Source organism: Pleurodeles waltl, chromosome 3_1 (genome assembly GCF_031143425.1).
Source record: "Pleurodeles waltl isolate 20211129_DDA chromosome 3_1, aPleWal1.hap1.20221129, whole genome shotgun sequence".
NCBI lineage: Eukaryota > Metazoa > Chordata > Amphibia > Caudata > Salamandridae > Pleurodeles > Pleurodeles waltl.
The window spans coordinates 1,932,408,181-1,932,420,524 of NC_090440.1; the positions used below are offsets into that span (position 1 = coordinate 1,932,408,181).

General features: G+C 44.9%; 1 protein-coding gene across 3 annotated transcripts in view; it reads left to right on the top strand.

Annotated features, from left to right (window-relative positions):
- The window catches only part of SUPT6H (SPT6 homolog, histone chaperone and transcription elongation factor), an 893,672-nt gene extending 884,647 nt beyond the window's left edge, over window positions 1–9,025 (top strand). For all 3 annotated transcript variants that reach the window (XM_069226188.1, XM_069226189.1, XM_069226190.1), the window contains exon 37: window positions 6,629–9,025. In XM_069226188.1, coding sequence (XP_069082289.1) covers window positions 6,629–6,821 — 193 coding nt within the window. In that variant the 3' untranslated portion in view covers window positions 6,822–9,025. The remainder of the gene's footprint in view (window positions 1–6,628) is intronic.
- Window positions 9,026–12,344: the final 3,319 nt, after the last annotated feature.

Consider the following 12,344-nt stretch of genomic DNA (forward strand, 5'->3'; position numbering starts at 1 on the left):
ACAGACAAGTCTGTTGACCCCACTCTCTGCCCCTCTTACCGAGGTTCTTTTGTTTGTTCTTTTTCTGGCCCAGCAGGGCTCTGCTCTGGGCACCCTCAAGGGTTCTCTATCTGCCATCTTATCTTTCCTCAGATTGTCTGACCAACCCTACTTATTTAAATCTCCCATTGTTGGTAGTTTTCTAAAGGGTCTTACCCAATTGTTTCCTCCTTCTCGTTCATAATGCCCCAGTGGAATTTGAACTTGGCTCTTACCTTTTTTTCGAGCAACTTCATAATTGTCCACTCTGGCTTCTTACTTTAAAGACAGCTTTTCTAGTCGCCATCGCCTCTGCTCGCAGAGTGAGTGAGCTGCAGGCCATTTCCTCAAAGCCACCTTTCGCTTCCATTCATCCTGACACGATGGTGCTTCGTACCAGGGCTTCCTTTTTAGGGTCGAGCCTGCATTACATGCACTCGCTCATGCATATCGCTAGCAAGACGCTTTAGGTATCAGAAAAGGGCTTGGAGCCCCGTCAACGTCACGTCAGTGTCTTTCATTGGCAAGTTGGCTTGCCTGTTACAATCCGCTTTACAACAGGAGTTTTTAGATAAATATTTACTGGTATAAAGCAGGGGTTCAGTCAGATAATATCTCAATATTTCACCCAAGGAATTTCCTTTATTGGTTGGAAACCTTAGACATGGTTCAAAATAATGGGGTAGTGGTACAACTGCAAAGGATCAACTATCCATTTAATTTACCCTGCATTTTTCAGATAAATTCAAAGCCAATTTGGGTCAGCTCCCTTCTCCAGGAAAACAATTTCAGCAAGAGAATTTAGATTCTGGAAAGGTTGCATCACCCTCCCCTTATCTTTGCATGCTTCATCATAGGTGACCTATCTACAGCAGAGTAGGTAAATACCACTTTGATGGACTCAACTTATGACAGGAGTTTTTAGTTAAGTTTTTTATGGAATAAAGCAGGTGAATATGGTAGCCAACATGTTTTGGGTGGATTCAAAGCCAATTCAGGTTGCAGCGGCCTTCTTCATGGCTCCTAGGCTGCCTGCGTAATTACACTTGCCATGGACACAAATTAGGCCTAACACTCTCATACCTGTAGTATTTTTCCTTTTAAGAGCACCTGCCAGAAAGATTAAACTAGACACAAAAGATCATAATTCAGTTATTTCAATGAATTATGGTAAAAACTGTTTTACATCAATGGAAAAAAATAGGACATGTATGGTACAAAACACCATAAAATCGCAAACACTGCAAATCAAACCGGAATGTCTAGCACCACTGAACCACCCACATGTGTGATCATGTTGTGTATTTTTCATGTTCATCTTTACAACACTTACCGGAACTTAAGGTGGATTCATTCTTGTATTTTCAGTGCTTGGGGAACACTTCCAAGTTGTACACTTAATATGGTAGAAGAATAAAATGTTTGATGGCATGTGTGGCTGTAGAAACGCATGCTCTGCATACTTCTGCCGTCTAGTGTTGGGTCTCGAAGGTTGCAAGTTATTTTTCTTTGAAAAGTCTTTCGAGTTACAAGTTGTAGTGACTCCTCCTTTTGCTGGTAATACACATACACATAGACTCCATTGTTAGTTTGTTTCCTTCCATCGTCGGGTCCAGTTGTGTATTCACCGAGCTCCGGTTCGAGGCTGCCTTTCAGACTCTTTGGTTTGGGATACCTCCCCTACTATCGAACACGTACATTACATTCTTTGCGTTCTGGGACAAGAAGAAATCACCTGTTGGATCAGCGTGTTCTGACAGAGGCCCTTCAGTCGTGACCTTCCGGCCACCATTTTGTTGGTTCCACCTCGAAGAGAATGAACTTCTAATGGAATGGTCTCCCTCTGTTTCTGCCCTAAGTGCCACGTAAAGTTCCAGCGGGCTGACCAGCAGCAGGTCTGCAACCTCAGTTTGTCCCCGGACCATAAAGATGAGGACTGCGAGGGTTGTCATTTTTCAATCGAAAAAGACCCTAAGGGGGGAGGGTCCAGGCACTAGTGACGTTTGAAGTCCTCCAGCAAGAATATGCCTTGGCGGACACTGAGCGATATAGGTACTTGCAGCTATGGCATGCACTGATTAAAACCAGAGGTACAGCAAAGTATTCTTAATGTACCATTTGACAAGGAGCACCTCTTAGGCCCACAAGTTGATCAGGTACTAGAAAAAATGAAAAAAGGCATTTTTCATTTTTCAAAGCTGCCTTACAGACCCATGGCTTTTTCGCCAGCCGTTGTATAAATCCACCTCTAAATCCAAGGACTCTTCATCTTACCGTGAAGGTCAGGCGCACACATCCTCCCTTAGAGGCTTTTATTGAAGTTCATACAAGGGAAACAACAATAAAGGAAGAGGCAAAATATCCTCCCCATGTGTCTCCTCCACATCCAGAAAACAGTGACCCTCTTCTCTTTCCCCCAGACTACTCAACACCTGTCAGGGGATGTCTGCAACAATTCTTCCCAGCCTGGCAAAATATAACATCAGATCAATGGGTGTTGCATATTATCCAACGTGGTTGCTGTCTGGAGCTCATTTCCACGCCTCCAAACATTCCCACACCTCCAAACATTCCCCCTCACACTCTCAAACTTTCTCCAGAACACATTGCTGTAGTCCAACAGGATGTTTAGGGTCTATTAAGCAACGAAAGCCATAGAACCGGATCATACTCACCATCAAGGGACAGGAGTTTACTCTCTACTTTCTGATTCCCAAAAACTCTGGGTCCTTAAAGCCTGTGCTAGATTTCATGCCTCTAAATTATTGCATTCTGTCAGAGCATTTTCAGACGGTAACACTCCAGGACATGATCCCACTCCTTCAACAAGGAGATTTCACATCGGCATTAGACCTGAAGGACACTTACTTTCATATCCCTATACACCCGGCGCATTGCCAATACGTAAGATTTGTCATAGGCAAACATTACCAGTTCAAAGTACTTCTGTTTGGAGTTAAAACTGCACCACAGGTGTTTACAAAATGTCTTGCAGTGGTAGCAGCTCACTTGTACAGATCTCACATCTAGACGATTGGCTTATCAAAGCCAGCACTCTCAACCTATGACAGCATCACATCCAAGTCACCATAGATTTGCTTCATCAATCAGGCTTCACTATCAACTTCCAAAAATCTCATCTGCAGCCTCTTCAGATCTAACCCTATCTAGTGGGCCTTTTGAACACTGAGTTGGAATTAGCTTATCCCAACACATCAAGGACACAAACTTTTGAAACACAGCTTTCGTCCCAATCATCCTGTCTCAGTCAGATGTGCCATTAGAAGTCTAGGCATGATGACTCTTGCATTGCCAAAGTGCCAAATTCTTGCCTGCACATGCGTCCGTTGCAGGAATATCTAGCACATCAGTTTGTCTGAAAGATCTAGTGTTGGTAGACAGTCGCACTTATCGCTCTCTGCAGTGGTGGAACCAGAACAACCTGTTAAAGGGCCTTTCCTTGACCCTGTTCCTCCGATCATTCTGACAATGGACACCTCACAAACAGGATGGGATGCTCACCTTCAGGATCTCACAGTCCAATGTCTCTGGGATCCCAAACATCGCAGTATGTTCATCAATTACCTATAACTTATTGCAGTTCAAAGCTAGTGCTCAAAGCTTTCACACACCATCTCATCAACAAAGTTGATTTTATCCGCTCAGACAACATGATATATTATGTGCAAAAACAGGGGGGGGCTCACACTCTACAGCTGTCTCGCCATCGCAGACGATCTGGCATTGGGCCATTCGTCACAAAATTCACCTACTAGCAGAACATCTCCCTGGGGCACACAACAACTTTGCACCCACAAGTCTTGCTTCCCTACTGCCAAAAGTGCTGGTTACCAGACATAGACCTATTTGCAACAAAAGAAAATGCAAAATGCCCACACTTGGGCTCCAGGTTCCCGCAGCCTCAGTCCAAGGGCAATGCTCTGTGGATGAACTGGTCAGGGATGTCTGCCTTTGCTTTTGTGCCTCTCCCTCTCTTTCAGTTTCTGGTTTGGGAGCTCAAGCAAACATCCCTCACGTTGATTCTGCTGGCTCCCACATTGGCCAGACAACCATGGTTCACCACTCTTTTAGAACTCTCACTAGTTCCTCATGAGATGCTTCCCCTCAAACCAGACCTTCTCACACAGAACTATGGACGAGTCAGGCACCCAAATCCCAAGGAATTAAACCTTGCGATTTGGCTCCTGAAATTATCGAATGTGAATACCTTGACCTGTCTCAAGAATGCATGGACATTCTTAAGGAAGCACGTAGGCCCACTACTAGGGCATGTTATGCAGCAAAATGGAAATGTTTTGTCTGATACTGTCTCTCCAAAGAATGATACCCTTTCAAGATTTCAGTGCAGAGTATTCTTTCCCACCTTCTTCTTTTGCAAAAAGCAAACTTGGCGTACACTTTCATAAGATTACATTTGGCAGCCATAGATGCTTACCTTCAAAACAGACAACATTCTTTGCTTTTCAAAATTCCAATCATTAAAGCTTTCATGGAAGGACTCGAGTGATTCTGCCTAGGACACATCCAGTACCTTCTTGGAATCTAAAAATTGTACTCACAAGATTCATGGGGCCACCATTTGAGCCTTTACATTCATGCTCTTTTCAATTTTGGCTTGGAAAGTAGCATTCCTAGTTGCTGTCACTTCACTCAGGCGTTTCAGTAAGCTCCAGGCTTTAACCTTGCAAGAACCCTTTTTCCAAATATACAAAGATAAAGTAGTTATTTGCACCAACCCAAAATTCTTACCAAATGTAGTATCTCAATTCCACCTAAAGCAGTCTCTTGACTTGCCAGTCTTCTTTCCGCTGCCGGATTCTGTGGTGGAAAGAGCTCTCCACATGTTAGATGTTAAGGGGGCACTTATGTTCTACGTTGATGGCACTAAAACCTTTAGAAACACCAAACAGCTTTTTGTTGCTTTCTTACGACCATACAAAGGGAACCCTATTTCTAAATCTGGCATAGCCAGGTGGATTGTTACATGTATCCTTACCAGTTATGCAAAGTCCAAAAGACCATTACCTGTTCCTTCTAGAGCACACGCCACTCGAAAAAAGGAGCAACCCTGGCCTTTTTAGGAAACATTCCCATAGCTGACATATGTAAGGCAACTACATGGTCCACACCATACACCTTCACTAAGCATTATTGCGTGGATACCTTAGCACGCCAGCAAGCTAATGTAGGGCAGGCAGTACTACGTACACTTTTCCAGACCACTGCAACACCCACTCTGCTCCACTTTTCACCACTGCACTCCAGTCTAGGCCACACTAATCTACTCTGCACAACTCCACTCTACACCATTGTGCTCTACGACACTCAGCAACACTGCAGTCTGTGCCACTGCAATCTATACCAATACACTGTACACCAGTGCACTTTACTCTGAAACAGTCTACACTGTGCCACTGCACTCTGTCTACTCCGCTCTGTATCACTCCACTCTATACCACTGCACTCTATGCCACTTTGTTATTAATCACTTCACTCTATGCCAGTGCACTGTCCACAGCTGCACTCTATGCCGCACCAGTGTGCTCTTCACCATTGCTCTCTACACCACTCGACTACACTCTTATCCACTGCACTCTTACACTCCACTCTGCGCCACTCCACTGTATGGTACGCTACACCACTGCACTCTGCTCTACACCACTGCCCTCTGCATCACTCTACACCACTGCCCTCTGCATCACTCTACACCACTACCCTCTACATGACCGCACTATGCCACTCTAATCTGTCCCACTCTAATCTGTGCTACTGTGCCATTCCATGGCACTGAATTCAATGCCACTATACTCTATGCCACTATACTATGCAACAATACACCAGTGCACAATACACCAGTCCACTCTACACCAATCCAGTGTATGCCACTCTGTGGGACACTCCCACTCTGATACACAACACTCTGCCACTCCACTCCCCAACACTGTACTCCACTCTTCGCAGTTCCATTCTACAACACTCCACTCCACTGTTCACCATTCCAGTCTACAACACTCCACGCCACTCTTCTTCACTAACTTTTAGCCATGCTGGACAGCAGCCATGCTTTTGTACAAGATGATTAAAACATATTGGCAAAGCCAATAGCTCGTGCATAGGCAAGACCTTTTGTCTTTGCCAGTGCTTGTTTACTGAAGCGATTAATTGTTTTTGTGATGGGGCATTGTTTTGTTTATAGACTTTTTTGGCAAACATGAATGCACCTTTAGTCATTTCTACCTTTTAGAACTTTTATATTGCGTTTACACTTGTAATATCTATTACGTAGGTTTGTAAAAATAGAAACCTGGAAGTTTGCCAAGATAAGACCTATTGGCTTTGCCTATTTTTGTTTTGTGTTGGCGTTCAGTTCCAAATCTAGTCCTTCACTTTTCATATTCAGTACCTAAAACAGTAGTAAGGATCCCTTGCTGGTAACCCATTGTGATAGGAACGTAACTTTTCTTGTGTTGATGCTTCAAGTGATTTGCTTCTCTTTCGCTTGGTAACTGGCAGCTAACGACGTTGTTTATATTTCCTACGTGGCAAAACATCCTTTCATCTGTGGCCTGTTCTACTTTTGTCTTGACAGGGCCAACCCTCATGCTGCTATCGACTGGGGCAAAATGGCTGAGGCCTGGCGGCAAGAGAAGGAAAAGGAGGCCGAGCGACGGAAGCAGAAGCAGCGACTGACGCCTCGCCCGTCGCCCAGCCCAATGATTGAGAGCACACCTATGTCGGTAGCAGGAGACGCCACACCGCTGCTAGACGAGATGGATCGATAGGCCACTGGACCTGTCGGGTTGTGCTGGAACTGAACAAACAATGCGCGATCACCCGCCAAGCGAAGCAGACGTGCAGTGGGATACAATCCACACGTCCCGTTTTATTTTTGGGAATGGTATTAAATAAACTTGGCGCTGTAGATGCCCCTTGCAGTGGTTCGGGGGAGCAGTCTCCGAATAATGAGTAAGCCTACAGGAGTCCTTCCCGCTCTCCAAAGGTCTGCTTTACCAATACAGAGAGCAAGACCAACAGTTATAGCTACTTTTCGCTGGAAAGCAGCCCTTCATCCCCGCTGTGAGGGTGTGTTTAATGCTGACGTGATTGCTCGGCATGGCGTTAAAAAGTGTATGAATGGCCTTGTGAGCGCGGACTAGCCTCACAATTTTCCAACCCCACGGCTGGGCAAAGCTAGCCCACGCTGGCCGAATTGCTTTGCTGCTGAGCAGATGTAGTCTGTATTACACGTGCGATCACTAGTAGCAAGCCTGTGTTTTGTACTGATGGCTGGATGAGTAAGGCCTTATGCCCCGAGGATGCCATCTCCCGCTGCATGGAGCTTTGCTTTCGTTTGGGGGCAAAATGGGATATTTATTTTTCATTTTTCATTTCCTGGTTCTTGTCCAATCAGTAGCAGTTTAAACAACAGGGATTCAGAAGGCCAGCTGACATGAGTGACCCCAATAGTGCAGTTTTTTTTTATTTTTTATCTTGCTTTTCAATAAAAAGGAGCTCCTTTCCTTGTTTTTGTAATTTGGAGGTGTTTATACTCTTCTGGCCGTCCAGCCACCTATCCATGATAGTTTGTGACTGCAGCGGATTAATAAATAGTGTTAATTTGAACACGAGTGGCAGGGTCTGCCTTTTGAGCTCTATCTTGCAGATTTACCCGGCCTTCCAAACTCCTTTTCTTCACAAGCTGGCGAAAGGCTGTTTCCATTCCCTCATTTCCACGCCTCGCTCACCGACATTATTTCTTTCTCCTCCTTTAAAAAAAAAAAAAAAAGAAACCTCCACCTTTTCTCTGAATAGTGATCCCACTTTAGGAGTAATATTGTCTACACTGTTTTTTCATTGTAAAATGTGTGTGTGTGTGTGTATATATACACACACATACACACACACATATATATACACGCACACAATCACATCCACAAGGAAGAATCGGTTACAGAACAAAGAAATTCCTTTAAAGGCATCTGGTTATTTTACAGTATAGGGTTGGAGAACTAGCACCTGGAAGCTTCCTTTATTGACGGATGTGATGCTTAGCTCGATTGATAGGTAAAAGGACTGAGCCAAATATGACACTACTGATTGGCACTTGGGGTGCTGTTCAAGGAGGGCGTTTCTCAGGGCTGGACAGACACAGCTCTTATAGGTCTTGGGAAATAGATTTTCTGGAGGTATTTGGAAACCGATATTCTGGCCTTGCTGTGTAAAAACGTTTGCGTTTTCTTTTTACCCCCTTTGAGCAGCTGCCTTGTCTTAGGCATCAGAGAGATGTGTTGGCCAGTGCCAGGCTCGCCACGGTGTCAGTTGAGGTTATACTGATTTATTTCTTTAGTATGTTGCCTGGTCTGAAGGTGGCATAATAAAGAGTAGTGCTTAGCAATTCCTGGTACTGGTGCATTTCCACCTCCAGAAGGCTATTGCCGATTTGGGGTGAGCTCTGCCACGCTCCAGTTTCTTGTCCTGGCAGCATTGGTCAAAATTATCATGACAGTGTTTTTGTGCTTGCTTTTTTTCACTACCTCTTGATGACCATCTCAATGTACAAGTCCTATATAATTGATGGTATGGTTTGGTTTTCAGCTGCTGGGTGGCAGAAGGAAGGTCAGTGGATTTAGAAGCACATGTAACTGGTAATCTCAGACTTCTAGATAGATTTCCATTTTCAGCTATGCAGGGCCTGTATGCCTCAAAAAATGATAGCTCCTTGCAGTTTTTAATTAATTGGATCAGTCTGACTTCTTTAGATACTGCAGAAAATTCCACAGAATGCTGCAGTGACATTAAACACCTGCAAGCATGAGCTCTTTACTGTGACTTCTACTCTACAACAAACGGTGTGCCCTGCCAATCGTTGCTTTTTTCCAGCCTGTGAAATGCAAGTCTTTTGTGTTCTGAAGTTGTTACTTGCAAAGGTGATAGACATCACTGACGTTTTCCTTTTTTAATAAAACCAAATGACATTTTAAAACAATACCCTGTATGTTGCAGATTTGATGTGCTAGGGCTGCTTCGTGCTGCAGACTGAGAAAATAATCACTAAGGGGAAGTAAAGGGTTCTAGGCTGTGTACCCATGGTTTTATCTCTGGATCCTTCACAGTGGCATACTGTGCAGTTTACTGAGGCTTAAATAATATTGGACTTACTGATTTAAAATTTGTTTGGCATCCCCTGGCCAAAGGGTAATATATCTGCAGCCTTCAAACTGTTGCCAAAAGCAGAGCTGGTTCAGCGTGTGAGGAAAGAGGTGAGTAGGTGTTTTTTCACTATTTAAAATCAGGGCAAGAGTCTCAGGAAAATAATAGGAAGCAAAACTCCAAGCAAACAAGATGATGACTAATAGATACGTAGCAGTTTACACTATTCTTTGACCCGATTTGCTCCCCTAACATGTTCGGTTCTATGGCATTGGAACCTTCCTGCATTCACATGCTTTTGAAATAGTCCCTGATTTTAGGTTCTAGGTACTCTGTAAAACAACACAATAGTAAGTAAACCTTACACTTTAGCAACCATCCATGCTAATATTTGATCTGCTTATTGTTGGCAAATGACTGACAAGTGATCAGCATTAAAATTCACCAGAGAAGGCTGGCGTTCTGTCCAGTTGCTTGCCAAGTGGTGAAGTCGAAGATTGAGCTGTTTAACTAAGACACATGCTTACGCCGAATTATTGTAATAGAAAGGAATATGGTATTATTTTGGAAGGCTATAGAGCCTTGCCTAGCTAGTCATATTTCCCTCAGCGGCTTATCAATTTTATTAATTATTTGGTATTTTTTTGAGCGGCCTATCACTCCAAAAGGAGTTTCTTGGCTTAAAGCCACAGCCAAAGGTGGAATTGGGAGTTAATAGGTCACTGTTAGAGAGCCAGGTTTTTAAGGTCTTCTTCAAATGCAACATCGATGGCTAGGAGCATATTTAAATAGGAATAGAATGCCAGGTGATGGCTCCCAAAACCCAGAAGGAACAACCACCCATCTTCTTGTATTTTTAATGGGGAACCCAGAGGTTTGTTTTAGAAGCCAACCTTCTATTGCAAGACTGAGTATATTTATTTAAGTTTTTAGTAGGCAGACAGGAGTTGAGTATTATTGACCTTGTACATAATGCATGATGTTTTAAAGGTTAATGTAAGCAAATGACTGTTTTTGTGTGGCCACCCCAACGTTTTTTGACTAATGCTGCTGTTTTGTCGACTCTGGCAGTGCACTGAGGTTTGCCTACCAGACCTCAGTGCCAGTGTCCTGACTCGAAGGTATATGTCAAATTGTCAATACCCAATTGGAAATGGCTAATTTACCTGTACGTCCCTAGTAAGTGGTACCCTAGACATGTGAGTTAAAGGAGTACCAGGGCATGCAGTAGCGGTTGTGCCACCCTGGAGGTCCCCCAATTAAAATAATTCTCCCAGTCTGCCACTGCAGACTGGGAGAGCAGTTGTGCACTGCTAGCCTGACTTTGCCATTGAGAGCATTGGCAAATCCTGAACTTCGCCTGGACATGTATGTAAGTCACCCGTCAGGCAGGCAAGCCTTAAAGGCAGGGTGCGACATATGATAGGACATGTGCAATGCATGTCCTGACAGTAAAACACGCGAAACAATACTTTTACTTTGTAAAGACTTGGTCACTTAGTTGGCGAATACAGGCTTACATGCTGATCCCAGGCTGTGCTAACTCCTGAACAGTGTGACCAAAGTGGGCACTCAAAGGTATCAAACAACTTGTTACAATAACTCAGACTTGTATCCCAAATTGAAATTAATGTAGCTTGTTGCACGGTGCAGCTTTAGCAAAGCTGCTGCTTTGCTGCCCTTAAAGCTCCTATGCCGTCCTGGGCACAGGTGGAGCTTGCTTCGTGAGACAGCATTCTGCCCTATTGGAGAGATGTGCTAATGGCTCTCAGGAAGGTGGTCAATAAGGGATTTCAGGCCAGGGAGATGTCATCTCCATCCTGCAGGAATCCAATTGGGGGTTAGCACCAAAGGGCAGGTTTCAGAGGAGAAGCAGTCCTTGAAGAGCAGATGTGTAACACAGGGGTGGAGGAGGTGGGGGTTGCCCCATTGTTGAGGTAGGCAGACTGGCACGGGAGGCAGAGACAGAAAACTAGTTGCCAAATAGGTTTCCCTAGGTTGCCCCACGGACGTGCACCCCTGAGGTAGCCACACCTCTCAGGTGAGCTAGTGAGGTCTGTACACTGAGGGGGGTCTTGCCATTTTGAGAGCATGCCGAATGGTCCATCCTGGGATAGCCCAGATGCTACACTCCACAAGAGGTGGTCCCTAGGTAGGAGGGAATGTGGCAGCCCATTGGCTACCAACTGCATCCATACTATGAGGGGACTTTACAAGCATCAAAGGGGTACTCTTGGCACCCAGATCTCATATCTCGGCTGACTTTGAAGAAGGACTTCCTGAGGGACCAGCAAAGAGAGGCTGCATTGATGGGGACTGCACCTGGTGAGTAGCGAAGAGAGTAGGGACTGTGCCTGCTGTGTCTTACTCAAGGAAGAAGTCACCTCCAAGTGCCCAGTCAAGCCAGAAGAACTCCAAGGGCCAGCTGACTGGCCTCCTGTCTGTGGCACTGGGACACACCAGCTGAAGAAGCCTTCTGGGGCAAGTTGGTAGCCCAAAGTCTTCAAGTAGCTTCTACCACCGGCATACAGCATAGAGGACCAAGACTCAATGCACAGAATTACACTCAAGTTTGCTGAGCCTGGGAGTGGTGTCAGAGTTTCTTGGGCCCTCAAAAGGGAATTTATCAACCCAGGAAGGAACAGCCTGTGACTGCGACAACAATCGACTGGTAGCACAGGTGCAACGGAACTTCTGCCAGACCAGAGAAGACTTTGTGGGACATCGATCCTGCCTGTTTACCCCCTTACCATTTCCATGGACTGAGGAATCCCTGCTGGAAGGCCCCTGTCAACCGCGTTGCTTTCAGAGCATCCTTGGAGCATCTTCCTCATCATTTTTCCCTTGCGTCAGGACCACTCGATAAGAATCCATTGCAACACGGATAAAGTCCCTGGAACTGCTGAAACATTGCTTCCCCTGCAAAGGTAACTGTTTTTGAGGAACTTGCTGGTTCCCCTGACTAGCTCCTTGCTGGAGTTGGTGAAACATTGCTTCCCCTGCAAAGGTAACTGTTTTTGAGGACCTTGCTGGTTCCCCTGACTAGCTCCTTGCTGGAGTTGGTCGCCCCAAGTAACTACCCGACTGCGCTGAAATTTATCCTAGTTTTCCTTGAAAAAGTTTCTAAGTGTCCCATACGTTGATTTTACCAATGC